The sequence below is a fragment of the Pristis pectinata genome, chromosome 18, assembly GCF_009764475.1.
Source record: "Pristis pectinata isolate sPriPec2 chromosome 18, sPriPec2.1.pri, whole genome shotgun sequence".
Lineage (NCBI taxonomy): Eukaryota > Metazoa > Chordata > Chondrichthyes > Rhinopristiformes > Pristidae > Pristis > Pristis pectinata.
Window position 1 is genome coordinate 15,034,026 of NC_067422.1, and position 21,046 is coordinate 15,055,071.

Genomic DNA, 21,046 nt, shown 5'->3' on the forward strand with positions numbered 1-21,046 from the left:
ATTGTTACTTATGTCAAAGCTTCCTGTGATTGTAATTAGCATATTTGTATGGCTCATGTACCATTGTGACTTCAGTAATGATTTTCTGTCCATCACAACAATCTAAAATCAATCTTTAGATAGAACCCTCAATACAAATGGTGTGCCTCCTGAAAGCATGGCCCATTCTCTTTACCTGTCAAGTAGAAAGCCTTGTACTGCTTTAGACGGATAGTCTTCAGGTCCCCAAATTGTCCAGCTGCTCCACTGTTTGGATGGAAGAGAGCCTGGAACATCATGAAGAGTCAGGTTTTAGTTGTATTACCCATTACTAAGCAGATGAAGTTAGATGCTGCAGCTATCAATTACAGTACCAGGACAAACAAAAACAGAAACTACAATAAATATTGATTTCATGCTTTTAGTGATTCAGCAACTCCTAATTTAAGATCAGCTTTGTACCTGCACATGATTCATTCTATTGCACTGTGAGAACTTATTCTGTGCTTTTGGATTTTGTCAGAATATTACAATGAAAAATGCACAGTTTACTTAGTGCCCGAAATGTGAATGCGATGGGGTTTGGGAAGAGAGGAATAAGAGTAAAAAATAATGATAATTTATGCTGTTGGAATAAGAAAGGGTAAATCAGATTTTCTTTGTAAACTATGAAAGCCCCCAAACAAGGAGAAAGACAATATGATAAAACAAGAGAGAAAGGAGAGAAACCATAGATGATTACTATAAAACAAAAGAAAAGTTAGAATAATTTTATTTGCAAAATAAACGTATAAATGATGTTAGTAGTTTAGCAGCAAAGATAGATCTCTAACAAATAAATTATTACTTTGACAAATATGAAAACTGGATGTCTTTTCAGGTTCTACAATTAGTTTTGATGACTTTAGGATAGGGATCACAAATATCATCCAAGGGTTGTTGCTTCCAAACATGCTCCACAACATTTACTGTAAAGCACCAATACATGCCCTCTGCAGTCAGCCAAATGGCTGAGGCTCACAGTCTATGTTCATATTTGAAGACATGCTATATTTAGAAAATATCACAAGTCTACATCACTAGTAGATAAATGGCATACCAAAAGTGATAGCCTGCCAGAATGAAATGGGAACAGAAATCAAAATATTTTTACGCTGGCTGTATTTGCTTCTTAATTTGGTACTAGAAAGAGTTCTATCTTTTAAATCCCACTCCCAACTAAACGTAGTGACCTAACTAGTGGTAGCAGTCAAGTCGAGTCATGATTATTGTCATATGCACAAGTACGTATATGCACCGGTGCAACGAAAAACCTACTTGCAGAAGCATCACAGGCACATGTCATTAGAGGCACAACATTCAGAAGAAAAACATAAATTATACATAATTTCATGGGCAATGAGGCAACAAGTGTGATTACAAGTGCATCCCTGGTATCTGTTTGCCCTGCCCATGGCAACAAGTCTTCTGCTTTTTCAACACACACAAAATGCTGAGTTCCTCCAGCATTCTCTGTGTGTTGCTCCAGATTCCAGCATCTGCAGCATCTCTTGTGTCTTCTGCTTTTTGATGGGGATTAAAAAAGTCAGAGGAGCGAGGGACTTTATATTCAGGTCCTTCCAACTCTGGTATTGCTTTCTTAGGCTTTCGATGTAAAACAGTCAACATATTGGACTACTTTGCATGTTTGTTTACTTGTGCTACATATCGTTGAAAGTGTCCACATCCATCAGTACACTGTAGGCATAGTTCATCTGTGTATATTGGTTGCCTTATAAATATCTGCCTTGCAAACTACCAACTAAACTGCAGGGATTGTTGGAGACCAAGTAAAACTCCACAGATTAACTACTTTTATAATACTTATACAACATTCTGTTTACCTCAGTTTGGTCCTCCTCAGTCTCTCTCTAACATCTGCATTCGCAACTTACTGCTGATCTCTACATCTTGACTCCTTAGCTTTCTACTTCGTGCTTCATCACCATCTGAGAATCATTTCCTCTCTGAGAGAAATAATGTATTTAAAAATTGTTCTATCTTTGCCATATCCCAGTCATGGATCTTCACGAAGCTTCTGCTCCATTTTCCCTTTTCCAGTTTTTCAATTACCTCAATTTATATATTTGAGTGCTTTCCATCTCCCCAAATTCTCTTTTTTAAATTCCAAATATCCTCACATCAACTGTCCCGTAACTTTTTCCTGTATAATTGCCCCCACATCTCTGGATGACCATGTAAGTTCAGTCTCCAAGACTGATGTCTGGGCATCCTTCAAGAGGCTGAATTCACAAAAGGCATCTGCTCCAGACGCGAACCTGGTCGAGTACTAAAGATCCATGTGGACCGAATGGCTGGAGTATTTACAGATATATTCAACCTCTTGCTTAAGCGGTCTGAGGTTCTCACCTGCTTCAAAAAGGCATCTATTTTACTGGTGCCCAAGAAGAGCGTGGTGACCTGTCTCAATGACTACCATCCAGTAGTGTTTACGTCAACCGTAGTGAAGTGCTTCGAGAGGTTAGTTATGACGTGAATCAACTCCTGCCTCAGAGATGACCTGGATCCGCTCCAATTTGCCTGCTGCCACAACTGGTCAACAGCAGATGTGATTTCTCTGGCTCTTCACCTCGACAACAGGAACTTATACTTCAGGCTGCTGTTCAACAGCTCGGCATTCAACACAATCATCCCATCCAAACTCATCATCAAGCTTCAAGACCTGGGCCTCCGTACCTACCTCTGCAACTGGATACTCGACTTCCTCATCGGCAGATTTTAATTGGTAACAGCACCTTCTCCTCGCTGATCATAAACACAGGTGCACCTCAAGGCTGTGTGCTTAGCTGCCTGCTCTTCTCTCTATACACACATGACTGTGTGGCTAAGCACAGCTTCAATGCCATCTTCAAATTCGCTGCAACACTACTGTTGTTGGATGAATCACAGGTGGCAATGAGTCAGCTTACCAGAGTGAGACAGCTGAGTGGTGTCGCAACAAGAACGTCTCGGTCAACGTCAGCAAAACTAAAGAGCTGATTGTTGACATCAGAAAGGGGAAGCAGGGCGAACATGCACCAGTCTACATTAGAGGTTTGTCAGTGGAGACAGTCAGCAGCTTTAAATTCCTGGGCATTAACACAAGGATGATCTGTCCTGGGCCCAGCACATAGATGCTATCATAAGGAAGGCGTCTCAGCGTCTTTACTTCCTTAAGAGGTTAAGGAGGTTCGGCTTGTCACCGAACACTCGAACAAACTTCCACAGATGTACTGTTGAAAGTATTCTGACTGGTTACATCATGGTCTGGTGTGGAAATTTGAATGCACAGGAACGTAAGAAGCTGCAGAGGGTAGTGGATTCTGCCTAATACATCATGGGCACATCCCTCCCCACCATCTGTAGTATCTACAGAAGGTGCTGCCTCAAGAAGGCACCATCCATCATCAAAGGTCCCCACCATCTGGGCCATGCCATCTTTTTGCAACTACCATCGGGCAGGAGGTACAGAAGCCTGAAGTCCCACACCACCAGGTTCAAGAACAGCTACTTCCCTTCAACCATTCAGTTCTTGAACCAACCGGCAAAATCCTAATCATTACAGTTTAGTAACATTATGACCACTTTGATCACTTTGCATTAAAATGGACTTTGATTTTTTTTTGTTCTGATTGTATTCTTTCTTGTAAAAATTGTGTTTAATTCATGTTTTTCTTGTGAATGCTGCTTATCTGATGCTATGTGCCTGTGATGCTGCTGCAAGCAAGTTTTTCATTGCACCTGTACATACATGTACTTCTGCAGAGGACAATACATTCAACTTTGATCTTTGTCTTCTTGAAAACCTTCTCATTCCTCCCACAGGTCATCACCAAAGTCCTTATCGAATTTCCCAATGTCATCTTCCTCATGCAGAATACTTCTCATAAAGCATTTTTTTTTGATTATTCATTGATGGGATGTGGGTGTTGCTGGCCATGCCGGCATTTTCACCCATCCCTAATGGCTCCTTAGCTAAGAGGCTTGATGGATAATTTCAGAGGGAAGTTAAAAGTCAATCACATTGCTGTACATATAGGGTCATAATAGGGCCAAATCATGTAAGTACATTTGCGGATCAGATGGATTTTTATGATAATCTAGTAATTCCATGGTTACCATAACTGATAATAAGCATTTTGTTCTGTGTATATTTAATTATTTATTATTAAATTCTATGGATTCAAACTCATGTTCCTGGATTATTAATCCAGTCTTTTGCATACCAGTCCCGTAATTTAACTGTCTTCTAAATATTGCCACTGTTCTAAATAAGAGCAAGCAGTTCCACAGGCAATTTGGTGGCTGTTAATTAAATTTAGCAGTGAAGAGATTTAAGAAATGCTCAATTCCTGAAATGCATTCTCCACAGTTAGCACTGCAGACGTAATGACTGTTTGTTTTAGTTTAGTAGATCCAGTAGCTAATGATTTATAACGTAGCTAATTTCAAACAAGGACAATATAGTTGAATGGTTTGGATATTTTATGTGCTATTGCTATAAATAGGGTTCATCATCATAATGAGAACTGGGAGGGCTATCTTCACATGCAATGTACTTCCTAAGAAAAACAAGCAAAATCTGATTCAATATTAGCTTCCTGGCATGCCAATGGGATAGGACCTGGGGCTGCTTCCGTGACGTGCCTGACAACACAGAACTATTTTTGCTTTGCCTTGTTTCATTATTTTAGGTGAATGGATGCAAAGCAATTACTGGTGAAGCACATCAAGTAAATCAGCTTAGTAATGGCTGTCTAACTCGTATGTTCTCTGTGGTGGGATGGGACTGTGAATTGTATTACATTTTGAACACTTTCTACAGGGGCATCCATACATCAGTTTGCTAATTAGATCTTTTATCCTGATTTAAAAACATGTTAATGTTTGAAGCTTCAAAACCAAACTAAGTGAGGGCCCAACAGTACAAAGGCTCTGGGAATGTTTCTGGTAAATTATATTTTCAAGTTATGTGGTTGAGTATATTAAGTAACCACATATTTTGGAAAGGTCAGTCCTGAACTGTATTTCATGGTAGATTATATGGCGTGTATACTTTTATACATCTTCACTCATGCTAAATTTACAACAGTGTGCAATAATCTGTCAACATTTTAAACATAATCCTCAGAAAGAGGAAGAAGGAGCCTTGAGTTTGGAACAAAGTTTTGATGCTTTCCTTGTCTATGTAGACATGACGAGGAGGAGTGCTGGCCGCATAAAGAAATTCTGCCTCATTCTTCCCCACTAGGTCCCCTTTCTTCCCAGCCCAGATCAAAACACAAACATTTCTGTTGCTTGCTATACACCGTCTTTCCAATTATGTCTTCAGAAAATATGCAGAAAGTTTCAACATCTAAATGTACCTTATATTCAGGAAATGTTCAGAATAGCCCAGGTAGAAACAGGTTCAGGCAAAGTATTCAAAAAATCACTGGCTAAACCTGATTAGGAATGGGGATAACAATTATAGGAACAACTATAGCCACTGATAATCATGCATATAAATAGGACACATTATATTCTTATATTAATCAGATTTTCATGGCAGTTATGCTTGTCTTTCTGATTGGGCCTTAGCTGGATGTGAATACACCACGCTCAAAATGCATACAATCAAAGCGTCATGCAGCACAGATGCTGGTTGACTTCCTGAGTGCTTCTAGCATTTATTGTTTTTATTTCAGGTGAAGGCAATCTGCCCGTGGTGACTTTTTTTAATACAGCTGTCTGATTACTCCCCTTCCCTTGCAATTCTCCCATAGTCCTACAATTTCTCCCCCTTCCACTGTGTGCTCACTTTCTTTTCGAAAGTTACAAATGAATCTGTTTGACTGGAATGGTCTCAGGCAATCCGTGAGTGAAGGGCTTCCAGGGAAATTATGCTGGGATTATGAAGGGTCGAGATTACTTAGTGGTCAGATCTGGGACAGAGGGAGGGTAAATCCGGAGAGACTGAAGACCTGGATCTGGGGTAAAGACTCTAGCATCTCCTTGCGTTTTAAAAATGCAAGACATTGTTCCTGAAACATTACAATATATCTACTTGGCTCTTCTCATCACCTCAGGGTTTTCCAAAACAACTGACAACAAATGAGATACTTTTGAAGTGCAATCATTGTTGGAATGTTGGAATGTGACAACAAATTTGTCAACATCAAGCACTCACAAATTACAACGAAATAAATGACCAGATCATTCAGGCCAACACTCTAGTGGTACATAGAGGAGGTATTACAGTGTTTTCCATGTTGACACAGAGATAAGTGACCGCTGTGGTATCAGGATAACTCCCTGCTCTTCTTCAAACAATACTGTGTGTGTTTTTTACATAAACATAAATGGACAGATGGTGTTTTGGTTTAATATCTGTGAAAGACGCACCTTGAATATTGTAGTACCCCTCTATGTGCCAATGGAGTATCAACCTAGAATGAAGGGTATATTGCAGTGGCCTGCTGGAGGTCAATTTATAGTAACTTTATATTACCAATGGAAACTTCTTATCCCCTTTAGTACATCTATCAGACAGCTCTTTGTCAATCCAGTAGGGCCTCCACTGTGACATTGTGCTCTGCACTGAGATCACTGTCCCAGTAGAATCTTCTGGACCTTGCATTGGTGGATAGCTTCTGCTAAAGATGACCCAGGCCGAGTAGGTGGACCTGGGCTTCTTGAATGATACAACCAGAACACAACACAGCCAAAATATGTATAATTTGGCTGCAATTTATTTTACTTTACAGTTTCCAGACATACAAGTACAGGAAAAGCATTCTGTCTGAGGCCCATCCATTCTTAGTCAATCACTTGCAATTATAGTGTATGGAGCTCACTTTTGAGCCCCTAATAGAGATTTCCTGGACAAACATTAAAATTCCTATGATTTCCATCTTGATGGTGCAAGCACAAACAGAGCACATGTTCTTCATTTCAACTTTCAGATGGTGCCTGGCCTACATCTAGATAAAATGTCAATCAAAAAGTATGGCTAGAACATTATTTTTTTCATATTTGTTGCCAGTAATTATTTTCATGGAATTTTATTGAATGTAGAGCTTGTTTTAAATGGAAAAATCAACATAAAGTTAACATGATATGAATGATCGTTTAATCCTCTAGAGCTTTTGCTACCAACATTGGACACCCTCCTTAACACTGGGCAGGACCTCACTGGCTGTAAAGGCCATTAAGGGGTGGGATCCACCACTTATAGTCAGAGAGGTTCTGTATTGTGCAAGGTCTCCTTGTCTCATTGTGATCTGGTCTCTCTCCAGGATAATGAGTGCAGATACTCACCAATCATTGGAAGATCTGCCCCATTATGTGCCCAAGTTTCTGGAGAGGGTAATGAACCACAACCTCCTGGCATAGCAATAAAACAGGATAAACAAGGCCCGGTTTCTCTCTCTCAAATATTTTCGACCTTTATATTTGATTTAATCATTCTAGTTGCTGGTAAAACTGTACACAATGAATAATTAACAATATGATGTGTTTATGCACATACAGGATGATTTTAATGCCTTGGGATTAGGTAGAGATCTAGACTGCATCTATATGTGTTTCAGCATTATGTTATAATCATGTAGAATGTCAAACTCTCTGAGCTATATTGCAGAACTACAGAATATAAAAGTGACAGTGTTGTGTCTTCCAGGTGCAATTCCTAACCCAATAACTGACCAGAGTTAAGAGTAAGAAGAATAACAAGTGATCAAAAATTAACTGGATTCATGTGCACAGTGTTTAACAATGTACTATAACAGAACTCCTAACAGCCATTTTTCATGAATTTGTCATAGCCTTTTACAACTTCTCACTAGAAATAGCTTTGCTTTTTATTAAAGAAGTCATCTGTCAAAGTTTTTGGCTGATGTTGAATAGTTTATAAATAAATAAAGCACAGTGCAACTGAAATTAAAAGCAGGAGTAGGCCATCTGGCCTTTTCGAGGCCTATGATGCACACTGACCTTCAAATCTTGCTTTAAATTCCTTGTAACAACTTTGATTAGTTTTTAATGAACTTACATTGTCCATCTCTATCCCATCCCAGCCATATTTGTTGAAATTATCTTACCATAGTATCTTTTCTATCTGACGTTATCTGATTTTATATCTGAATCTCAATATAATGAAATATTCCTGATATTGATCATCCATGATTGAAATTATTGATGAGTCATAAGGCAACAGTAAGTTAGTACAATTCACAGACATTTCTGAGTTTCTTCAGGCCCAGCTTTCACTAATTTATCCAGCACTGCAGCAATCAACAATAGTAATAGGAAAAGGCCATTCAGTCCTTTGAGCCTTATTCTGTCATTCATGTAAATCATGGCTGATTTGTTTCTCAACTTCATTCATCGGTTCTTTTCTGACCATCTTCACAATCCATTTACCTAAAAAAAGCTATCAATTTCTGTCTTGCAAATCACACTTGACTCAATCTCTTGTGACATAGAGTTCCAGACTGCATTTAATCCTTGTATGAAATAGTGTTTTGAGATTTAAATTCTAAATTGGCATTGCTCAGATTTTAAGATTGTATCTCCACATTCTTTTTCTAAACCTTGGTTAGATCACGCCTTACCCTTTTAAACATCAGAATAGTACTAGGTCTCAATATTTAAACATCTGAGTACTAGGACTGTTCAGGGTAATCAGCACTTCTGAGGATATTATCTTTATCATAACGTTCAGTAGGCAAACTTAATTCCATTTGAGGTTGATAAAACCTTTGCACAACTGAAGCACAATTGCCTCATTTTTGAATTTCAGCCCTGAGCGCATAGTTCAAATATCTTGAGAGAGCCAGATTGACAATGAGGTGGTCTCAAACTTCCTGGGAGGTCCTAAATACCATTATTCCAACTGTGTTCCCAACTGAGTGCCTGGAATCCAGCAGCATAGTGCCAACTTCCTAGGGTTTTCTACTAGTTCTACTGAGAAAGCTGTGCCAGTTTAGACTTGGCACACGTTCTGCAACTCTATTCATTTCATTGGAGAGGAATTGCCTTGAAAGATAGAAAAGCTTCAGGTAATCTTTATTTTTTGAATTATTTAATTTAAATACAGTTAGTTGTTGTAAAAGAGATTTAATTTATTAAGTCATTTACATTTTTAGCAATATTGATAATATGATTGATTTGTAATTTCTTGAATGTTTGTAAATGTTTCTGAGTGCCAGTAACAATCACAGCAGGTCAAAATTTTTGATAGTTTAGACAGTTGGTAAGCTTGGGTGCAGTGCCTGCAATTTGCATTATTATAAACCTAAACAGAATTATTTCTGAAGTTGCTGTTACCCTTGCCGCATTTGTGATCTGTAAGCCTTAGGTTATATGTTCACCACAAAGCATCAATAATAAGCACTTAAGCAATTCTATCCTGTGTGGCAATCACTTCTAGTTCCCAAAGTAAACCAACCTGCAAGGTCTGTTTTACTGAGAAGTTCACTGACACCACTGAGTATGAGGAATATACCTTACTGCTGAAAAATATTTAAATAGAACTGTTAATTTGTTAGTTAATCAGATATAGGAAATAACAAACTGAAAAATGTCCTCCTTACTGGGTTGTGCCACATTGCACTGGGCACCCACAAGTGAAGTTTGGCCAATTTGTTTATATACGAAGGGCCGTTACCCGCTACAGATCTACCATTACAACAGCAGTGGGAAGTACAGCAATGGAATAGCCAGCTACACTGGGCAGGTCACATTTCTTGCATGTCCAACACCAGACTCCCAAAATGGACACTGCACTCCAAGCTCTCCCAAAGGAAGGAATTGCCAGATGGACAGAGGTAGAGTTTCAGAGATATATTCAAGGTCTCCTTAAAAAATGCAACATCCCTACCAACACCCAGGAAACTCTGGCCTGTGTCTGCTCAAAGTGGAGCAGGAGCATTTGGGATGGTATTGAGAACCTCAAGTCAATGCACTAAGAGCAAACAGAATCTCCGCATATGTGGCAGAAAGAGTTCACCACCTAACAAACTACCCTCCCACGTGCCCCATCAAGGATCTCCTGCTCTATCTACAGAAGGATGTGCAGATCCGCAGATCCGCAGTGCCCTTATCAGCCACTTTAGAAGCCATAAAACCAGAGTGAAAGTAAGTTGCCCTCGATCCTGAGGAAATGCAGAAGAAGAAGAAAGTGAAAGGAAAAAGGAGTCATAAATAGAGAGCTGTGGTACAATTGCATAAAGCAGTAAAATATGGGTTGTGCTACATAAAGGAGAAGTATTATGAGCTGTGGATTCAAGACATAAAAAAACTAGATCTTGACTCTAAGTTAGTTTGAGGTTTGATCAGCACTTTGAGAAAAATACACTGCCATCAATTGTGTTGCTGCTACCAGCCTAATATTCAGCTGTTACAGAATAGCAACATGATTAAATTACCCAGTGTCATTTTCTCTCTGCCTCCCTAACATAATACATCAGTAACCAAATCAAAAATGAATAGAATGGGGAAGAAATCTATCTTTGAATGTCAATGGAACCAAATGTACAAAGCTCTCTATGAGCTGCTGACATTGTCTTAAGTGCTTAATGCTGGCAACAAAAGATTTTGCCATGTATGTATTCTAATAAAGGGCTTAAATGTGGAAAATTGCATTTTACAGCTGCTGAAAAAAAAATAATGGAGTGTTACTGGAAGAGTTTACAGTTGGAGCAGTAAATACAGGGCTTGAGAGCCTTATCTGGTGGCTCACAGATATAAAAGATCCCATTGAATTATTTGTAAGACAGGGATTTTCCCTGATGATGTAGTCAAAATGTCCAGGAAAAACAGATTAATTGGACATTCATAATTTTGTGGGATCTTAATTCTATTCAAATTGTTTGCTCTATTTGAATACCGAACAAAACTGCACTTAACACGAAATGGGTTTGGTTGTGATAACGCACTACAAAGATCTCTTTAAATGCCTTCTTCCTGGTTTATATTAAAATAATAAATGTTACCTTGTGACTACCGTGGGATTGGCCAAGCAACACCTTTGTTATATCCAAACCGTCATAACGTCTGTTTGGAGGCAGGCTTGCTCCTGCTAGCGGAATCAGGGTGGAAAATATATCCAGTGTGCTGCAAAAATTAAATATTTTTAGGGTGAAACATTATTATTTTATAAGTTTAGAGTTTTAAGAATTAAAAAAAACATTTTTACAAAGAAGACAGTGATGTCCTTGATGAAAGTAGTAAGCAATTTTTTTTAGCATTTGAGTTTAGTAAAGCCTGAGTGTTGAACTGAACCTTTAATCAAGAATGTATTTGAACTAGATCCAAGAGATAAAAGGACATGCTAACTTTTCTCTACTGCATGACTGAATCTTGAGTGAATTGGGCAGGCACGGTAGTGTAGCAGTTAGCGTAACGCTTTACAGCGCCAGTGATTCCGGCCGCTGTCTGTAAGGAGATTGTACGTTCTCCCAGTGTCTGCGTGGGTTTCCTCCGGGTGCTCCGGTTTCCTCCCACATTCCAAAGATGTACGGGTTAGGAAGTCGTGGGCATGCTATGTTGATGCCGGAAACGTGGCGACACCTGCGGGCTGCCCCCAGAATATTCTACAAAAGAAAGATGCATTTCACTGTGTTTCGATGTACATGTGACTAATAAAGAAATCATATCTCATCTTATCTTATCTTATTGGTAGACAAATACAAATGTAAAAGAGAGTTCAAATTTCAGAGAACTCTGACGTCAAAAATCCAAAAACTAAACAGATTTCCAGGAGTGATTACAAATAAGTATTTGCTTTGATTTCTTTGCCAGCTTTTTCCTCCTCTCTTGTGAAGCTACTGGCTCTTGCCACAGTTTAAGTAGTTTTCCTCATTGACACTTAAACAACATATTATATACATATCAAAGAATAATTCAGTGGATTATTCAACCGCAACTCTGTGTCTATAGTTGTCATGGCTCTAGCAGGCAGATGACCTATACAGGTCATTAATAGGCCACAAATGTTTTTGAAGAACATTTTGGATAACTTGATTCTCCATCTTGTCAGTGCAATCATGTCAGGGCAGTAAACTCAAATACTTTAGTTATTCTCCTACCTAAGCAGTGAGCTACTTGTTGCGTTAGCTGGGATTTTGCCTGGCCAGTATGCTATTGCTGGTGTTCGATGGCCACCTTCCCATGTCGTCCTTTTAGCTGAACTGCCACCTAAGTCAAAAACAAAAGTTATTAAACATTAAATTAACCAATATCACTGTTAACAGGTCAACAATTTACTTCTTAACAACTTCTAAATTTACCAAATTGTACACTGAAAACTGAAAATTCTGCACTTTGACCTCTCAACTACTTGCTCCGCCCCCACCAAAAAAATTCAGTTGCTATGCAACTGTAGAATTAATTGGTTTACAATTTCACCAATTTGTACCATTCGGCTTTCACTGAGTGTATTAACTTACTCATTAACAAGGAGAGTTCCTCACTTGAACCCCTATCATGACACTGTTACATCATATAATAACCAGATCTACTCCTACCATTGGGTGAGTGCTCTGAAAGCAAGAAGTTACAATCTAACGGTTTGCACAGTTAAGGTAGGGTTAGACCTAAGCACATCTGGCATTAGTTTTAAGGCATAAGGAACTTAGTAATAGTTAAGATCAAGTCTTTCCTGATGGTTTTCTTGCTTTTGTGTTGGATAACATGTCAACAAACAACAGAAGTGAAATCCTTGTCAGGGAAGCTGAAGCTAAACCTTTTCTGAATGTACTGACTCTCAATGAACTAAAGTTTCTGGTCTTATGGTGCAATCATTCACCTGGCGAGGAGATTTTGCAGAGTAAATTTAAAAGAAGGATATGCAGACCCCAAGGGTTAAATTAAAAGGAAGGATGCCACATAGATGTATGGCATTCCCTGGTACAAAGGTATTTGAATAATTTAATTAAGTTTTCAAGATATCATGAACAACTGATAGGGTGGTTTATTCTAAAAACATTTGTGTGTGTGTTTCAACAAGGCCAGACATTATGACTCATCCCTAACTGCCCTTGAAAAAGTGATGATCTCATAGTGTTGCTCGATAGGGAGTTCCAGTACTTAGACTCAGAGTTCATAGAGTTATACAGCATGGAAACAGGCCCATTGGCCCAACTGGTCCATGCCGACCAAGATGCCCCATCCAAGCTAGTCCCATTTGTCAGCATTTGGCCCATTACCTCCTAAACCTTTCCAATCCATCTACCTGTCCAACTGTCTTTTAAAAGTTGTTATTGTACCTGCCTCAACCACTTCCTCTGGCAGCTCATTCCACATACACACCATCCTTTGCGTAAAAAAGTTGCCTCTCAATTTCTGATTAAATCTTTCCCCTCTCACTCTAAATCAATACCCTCTAGTTCTTAATTCCCCAACCCTGGGAAAAAGACTGAGTGTGTTCACCCTATCTATGCCCTTCGTAATGTTATCCACCTCTTTCAGATCACCTCTCAGTTTCCTATGCTCCAAGGAATAAAGTCCGAGCCTGTCCGATCTCTCCCTATAACTCAGTCCCTTAAGTCCTGGTAATATCCTTGTACATCTTTTCTGCAGTCTTCCCAGTTTAATAACATCTTTCCTACTGCAGGGTGACCAAATCTGAACACAATACTCCAAGTACAGCCTCACCAGCATTCTGTACAACTGCGCTATGACCTCCCAACTTTCATACTCAATGCCCTGATTAATGAAGGCCAGCATGCCAAAAGCCTCCTTCACCACGCTGTCTACCTGTAACTCCACTTTCAGTGAACCATGTACTTGTACTCCAGGGTCCCTCTGTTCTCAGTGATGATAAAGAAACATTACTATAAATGTTACATTACTAATATATAACATGGATGTTCAATTATCAACACTTATTTACTAGCCTTACACAGAAGACACCAGAAAGTTGACGGTACTCAAAAAATTGCCCGCTATTCCTAAAGTGATTGGGAAGTTGAGGACTAAGGGAAGCAGTGTCTGAAAGTTAGAGCTGGTCCTTTTAGGAGCGAGGTGAAGAAAAATTACACAAAAGGAATGGTATAAGTTTTAAAAGGCTTTCCACAAATGGATGATGGATCAATTCTTACTTTTAAGTTTGGGATTTTTATTTGTTAATGTTAGAAATTAAGGAATCTGGGCCAAAAACAGTTATATCGAGTTAGGTTGAGGGCCTGAAGGGTCTACTCCTGTTCCCATGTTCCTGGAGTAAACAAGCTGATACCTGAATCATGTGAAAGTTGGGGAAGGGTTTAATCCATAAAACTATCAGCATATTAGAAATGTGACACAACTCTGTTGACTTCCAGACTCTACCCAAGTGTACTATCAGCAAGAACTGAAAACCATGCCAGGAGTGGCAGGTTGATAATTTAAAAATGATAACAGCTCAGTGGAAGTAATGTTTTCAAGTTTTGTGAGATTTAACCCAGGGTGCATAGGTTTACTGAGCTTTCTGGAATTCGGCAATGTTATGCAAGAGCTGAGCAACGTGTTATGCATGATGGTGGTTCAAAAGCTGGCATTGTAATCTCAGAACAAATACTGCAGCTTCCTAGCTACCATCCTGAGTTATTCTGTGAAATATTTACTTCATAGAAATTGTGTTCATTATTTCCTTAAGGAACTTTGGAGAACTAGTGTTCACCTTGTTGCTCGGTCCCAACATTTTTGGACCTGCTGGCTGCATTTACTTAACAGGTCTCCACCAGATCTGTAAAAATTGGTGATGCTCATGTGAGAACCATCAAAGGAGCTGGCTAGGCCACCACAGGAGCCCCAGAGTCCACAGCGAACTGCTTCTGACCAAGATGAAACTTTACAACTGAAAGCAGCTCATGACAGAGCCAGTTTGCAGCAGGCCACACCCTGCTATCAGAAAAAACAGATAGAGGCTCTGTTTTGTCACTAAGGTACATAGCAGTATCTCAGCAGAATCAGGTTACAGCAGGTCTCTGCAACCTTCCTCAATACACCATGCGTTCACAACTTATGTGTCTTGGGATAACTCCAGGCTTCTGCTGAACACAGCTGAAGGATTTCTCAGCTGTCACATATGAAACTGACAATTGAAAAAAGGCCTTCTTATGACACAGGAGGTGGCCATTTGGTGCATGGAGTCTGTGCAGGCTCTCAGAGCAACCCCATCAATCTCATCCCTCCACCTATTTCCCTGTAACTATTCTCTCTCACATGCCCATCAATTCTACCTAATTCTCCTGCCACCCAGCTGCACTAGGGACAATTTACAGACATTTACCAACGTGCAAGTCTTTGGGAAACCCAAGCAGTCATGAAAAGAATGTGCAGACTTCACACAGACAACACACAGGGTGAGGATCGAACAGCTGGAGCTGTACCACACCGGCACTAACTGCCGATCCATCTATGGGTATCAGATTCACCATGGATGATGGTTGCCAGAATGGTCTGACCAGGTTCTTCAGCATTTGGTAATCATTTGGTAATCATGACAGTCCCAAATCAATCTGGAGTTGGAAATGATTCCTAGGCATTAACATGAAGCTGATCTGCAACCACATGAAATATTTCTCTTGGTATGTGCCAGATACCCAGGGAGTTGCCATCATTCCTTTAACCTCCAGCACTCAACTTTCACTGATCTATTCAATCCACCAAATATACTCCATGTGCAGGAAGACAAATATTCAAAGGTCTGTGATATCATGCTCCTTGTGCTCATGCCAGACTCCTCCATACCATTCACAGGAGTGTGCACTGTAGCTGGGACACCTGCCAACATCTCACACAGTCTTTGTTGCTGCTCCATACGTATCCGATTGTCGAATGGAGCACCTGGTGTACCATCTGCCTTTAGCTGAGCAAAGCCCTTCAAAGCAGACTTTGTCTGCGTCCAATGTCACCTTTGGTATTGGTGTTATTATTGTCACTTGTACCAAGGTACAGTGAAAAGCTCGTCTTACAAACTGATCGTACAGGTCAATTCATTACACAGTGCAGTTACATTGAGTTAGTATAGAGTGCATTGACGTAGTACAGGTAAAAACAATAACAGTAGAGAGTAAAGTGTCACAGCTACAGAGAAAGTGCAGTGCAATAAGGTGCAAGGTCACAACAAGGTAGATCGTGAGGTCACAGTCCATCTCATTGTATAAGGGAACCATTCAATAGTCTTATCACAGTGGGGTAGAAGCTGTCCTTAAGTCTGGTGGTACGTGCCCTCAGGCTCCTGTATCTTCTACCCGATGGAAGAGGAGAGGAGAGAGAATGTCCCGGGTGGGTGGGGTCTTTGATTATGCTGGCTGCTACACCAAGACAACAAGAGGTAAAGACAGAGTCCAAGGAGGGGAGGCTGGTGTCCGTGATGCGCTGGGCTGTGTCCACAACTCTCTGCAGCTTCTTGTGGTCCTGGGCAGAGCAGTTGCCGTACCAAGCCGTGATACATCCAGATAGGATGCTTTCTGTGGTGCATCAGAAAAAGTTGGTGAGAGTCAAAGGGGACAAACCAAATTTCTTTAGCCTCCTGAGGAAGTAGAGGTGCTGGTGAGCTTTCTTGGCTGTGGCACCTACGTGATTTGACCAGGACAGGCTGTTGATGTTCACTCCCAGGAACTTGAAGCTGTCAACCCTCTTGACCTCAGCACCATTGATGTAGACAGGTGCATGTACACCGCCCCCTTTCCTGAAGTCAATGACCAGCTCTTTTGTTTTGTTGACATTGAGGGAAAGGTTGTTGTCACGACACCATTCCACTAAGATCTCTATCTCCTTCCTGTACTCCGACTCATCGCTGTTTGAGATACGGCCTACAAGGGTGGTATCATCTGCAAACTTGTAGATGGAGTTAGAGCAGAATCTGGCCACACAGTCGTGAGTGTATAGGGAGTAGAGGGCTGAGGACGCAGCCTTGTGGGGCACCAGTGTTGAGAATAATCGTGCCAGAGGTATTGCTGCCTATCCTCACTGATTGCGGTCTGTTTGTTAGAAAGTCAAGGATCCAGTTACAGAGGGAGGTGTTGAGTCCTAGGTCTCGGAGTTTGGTGACAAGGTTGCTTGGAATTATTGTATTGAAGGCAGAGCTGTAGTCAATAAACAATAGTCTAATGTATGTGCCTTTACTGTCCAGATGCTCCAGAGCTGAGTTTAGGGCCAGGGAGATGGCATCCGCTGTAGACCTGTTTCGCCGATAGGCGAATTGCAATGGGTCCAGGTTGTCTGGTAGGCTGGAGTTGACGCGTGCCGTGACCAACCTCTCAAAGCACTTCATGATGGTGGATGTCAGAGCTACTGGTCGGTAGTCATTGAGGCATGTTACCTTGCTTTTCCTTGGTACCGGGATGATAGTGGTCTTGAAGCAGGGAGAGATTGAAAATGTCCGCAAGTACTCCTGCCAGCTGATCAGCACAAGATCTGAGCACGCAGCCCAGGACACTATCTGGGCCAGGTGCTTTCCTTGTGTTCACTCTCTGGAAGACTGATCTTATGTCCTCCACTGTGATCACAGGTTCAGCTGCATTGGTGGCTGTCAGGGTGGATGGTGACAATCCACTTCCCTTTTGTTCAAAATGCGCATAGAATGCGTTCAGTTCATCAGGAAGGGATGCACTGTGGTTAGCTATGCAGCCCGACTTCGTCTTGTAGCCTGTTATGGCATGTAAGCCCTGCCATAACTGGCGGCTGGTCAGGGACTCTATTTTGAGTTGGTATTGTCTCTTGGCGTCCCTGATAGCTTTCTGAAGGTCATACCTCGATCTCTTGTACAGATCAGGATCACCAGATTTGTGTGCAGCAGTCCTCGCCTTCAGTTGGGAGTGGATCTCCTGGTTCAACCATGGTTTCCTGTTTGGGAACACCCGTATTGTCTTCTTCGGTACACAAGCCCTCCACACACTTGCTGATAAAGTCTGTGATGGTGGTGGCATACTCATCAAGGCTGGCAGCTGGGTCTTTGAACATGGACCAGTACACTGTCTCAAAGCAGTCATGTAGGAGCTCATCTGCTTCCTCAGACCAGCACTGCACGACCCTCCATACCGGATCCTCCCGTTTCAGTTTCTGTTTGTATGCAAGGAGAAGGAGCACAGCCTGGTGGTCTGATTTCCCAAAGTGAGGACAAGGACTGGCTCGGAAGGCAGCTTTGATGGTTGTATAGCAGTGGTCAAGGGTGTTGGTGCCCCTGGTGGAGCAGGAGATGTGCTGATAGTATTTTGGTAACACATTCTTGGGGTTGGCCTGATTGAAGTCCCCTGCGATGATGAAGAGGGCCTCAGGGTATCCTGTCTCAAGGTTGTTGACCACCACAGACGGACATGAAGCCGTAGCTCATTGAGTGACGGCTTCATGTCCGTCTGTGGTGGGATATAGACTGCCATCAGGATAGCTGAAGCGAACTCCCTTGGCAGATAGGATGGTCGACACTTCACCGTTAGATATTCCAGGCTGGGTGAGCAGGAGCTCGCCAGGACCATCACGTCCGAGCACCACAAGTTATTGATTAAGAAGCAGACCCCTCCGCCTTTAACTTTGCCTGAGGACTCTGTACGGTCCATTTGATGAATTGAAAATCCCTCAGGTTGAATAGCAGAGTCAGGTGAAGTAGGTGTAAGCCACGTTTCAGTGAGACATAGTACACAACAGTCCCTCAGTTCTCTTTGGTAGGTCAGTCTTGCCCTTAGTTCATCAACTTTGTTCTCAATGGACTGGACATTAGCTAGTAGTATGCTGGGGAGGGGGGTCTTGTGACCACGTTGTTTCAGCCTCGTCTGCAGCCCAGCCCTCTTGCCATGTTTCCGAGATACGCAGCGGTGACTCTTCGTTCTTGAAGTGGAGCCACGAGGTAAGTTATTGTTTAGGGTGCTTTGTGTCCACCAGCTGCCCATACAGTGTGTGATGTGTGAAACACCATGCAGAAACCCACCTAGGTGACTGATCGAGGCCATTGATGTGAGTATTTGTGGTGGTGCAAGGTAGGCATATGTTGTGTGACAGTGCACTCTCAGAAAGAGTGATGACCCCCGAGGAATCAAAATCCTTTTGCTGCAGAACTTGTGGAAAGGGTGAAGGTGCTGTTAAAGACATTTATCAAAACTTTCAAAGTATTTCATTTCAGCCTACAATTATGCAACTGGAGCGTTCCCATTTCTTTGCCTCTCCTTAATGTTCTGTGTTCTCTTTTCCTGGAGGGAGGGAGAAATAAGGACCATAAGTGAGATCAATATCATCTTGCATAGAAACAGAGGACTTATTGATGGCAAGTAAGGGATACATGACATTGTTTAAAGATGAAGTCGATTGTCAGTGGTTATACTGATGGGAATCTCAAGAAACATACATGCTGGGAAATATCGGTGGATGCTTGGATGACAGGCTGAGGGTGTTGAGTAATATTCATATCACACTGTAGGAGAATGTTCCACTTTGCTCACCTTTCCTGATCATTAAACTACTTGCACCATTGACTCCAGGAATCAATAGCAGAGTGCCACAGTTCTGCTGCCATAGATTTTTGGCACTATTTGCAGGCTCAATTAGCTTCTCAATATGTAAGGAAATCCAAAACAAATATGGAAATGTAGTGGCAAAGTTAAATGTGCTCCATCAAACAATCTCACAGCAAAACAAAAACTGTCTACGGGCCAGTGGTAAGTTCCCCTACTTTGATCACATCAGGAAGTTAAAACCCACCCACACCCACTCCCCACCCCACACAATCTCAACAATGTCTGCTTCTAGTCTCCTTCCAATTAGCCATTTTAAAGTACAAAACATTGAAGTACTAAAAAAACAAAGACATATCTGGATGTGCAGCTGTATCCCTGAATTAACATTTAAAATTATGAGACTTTTTATCTAAGTATAGTTCTTCTTTTGGAAAAGCAGCTTCTCCTTTGGTTATCTATTTATTACCTTGTTGTGTCTGCCATATTCCCTCAAATGGACCAACACTTCCAGAAAACTCGCATTTCTCAGACCAAGGCCCATTGTCACCTATATGGGAAAAAAATTAAAAAACGATCATAAAAAGGTTTGTAAAATTGAAAATGCCAGCCACTAAAAGATATTTTTACATATATATTTTCTTATATATGTATGTATGTATGTGTATGTGGCTTAGAGACAGTATACCCAGGTAGTACATCACAATATGGTAAGATGCAAGCTTCTATATAACCTTTAATGCATTGACTTTCTAATTTTAGACAAACTTTCAATGGAAAACACCAAAGGAAGCTAGAAAATTGGAACCATCGCAATATCTTATTATTGTGTGAATTTGGACACTTGCCAGTATGAAATGGTGCATACGTGATTGAGTTATTCTAACACCAATCACTGATTTGCTTAAGTTGTGGGACCGTAAAAAATCACTGCTATTTTAACAATATTGTATCTCCAGTCCTGAAAAATATGACGATATAAGGAGAAGCCTATCAAAATAAATGGAACAGGGATACCCAATCTATTGGTACATTTCTGAATGTTTAATCTTAGTTATAGTGCTAAACCATTGTTAGGCTTTAACGTGGATAGTAATTGATGCTTAGACCTTAATGATGAGGAGATGTTATTTGAAATCTATCATGAACTTACTCATTTTAAATGTTCATCATATTCCAGTTTCAGTTCTTTTGTAGCTATAACGAAGCTTAGATTGTGCCCCATATGTTAAAAACATCCACACATCCAAAAGATGAATGTTTGTAAGAAGAGTGGTTATCATAAAGATATTGGTCATCACGTCTAAAGTGAGAATCTACTGACCGATGCCTAGATTGTCACTTAGAAAGACTAATATATTACTACATAATAGGCACAGGAAACATTCCAACAACTGCATAAATTCTATCTCAAAAATATTACATTTTTGTACAATACTGCTGCAGTTTTCATTATTCTAAAGATCTGCATTCGGCAGGGGGAGGAAGATGAATGATTCCCACATTGTAAATTCATAATCTCAATAAGTCACTATTTTCAGACCAGCTGCTTTTCCTTAGGGAGAGAGGAAAACATAATGCACCAGACATACTAAGTCTATCGTGCATTCAATCCT

At 40.7% G+C, this 21,046-nt stretch overlaps 1 protein-coding gene across 19 annotated transcripts in view; it reads right to left on the reverse strand.

Moving 5' to 3' along the window:
- Positions 1–21,046, reverse strand: part of arsg (arylsulfatase G) — a 149,571-nt gene that overhangs the window by 3,455 nt on the left and 125,070 nt on the right. For all 19 annotated transcript variants that reach the window (XM_052033241.1, XM_052033239.1, XM_052033240.1 and 16 more), the window contains 4 exons: positions 19,900–19,980; positions 12,090–12,198; positions 10,995–11,115; positions 176–266 (listed from right to left, as the gene is read on the reverse strand). In XM_052033241.1, coding sequence (XP_051889201.1) covers positions 176–266; positions 10,995–11,115; positions 12,090–12,198; positions 19,900–19,980 — 402 coding nt within the window. The remainder of the gene's footprint in view (positions 1–175; positions 267–10,994; positions 11,116–12,089; positions 12,199–19,899; positions 19,981–21,046) is intronic.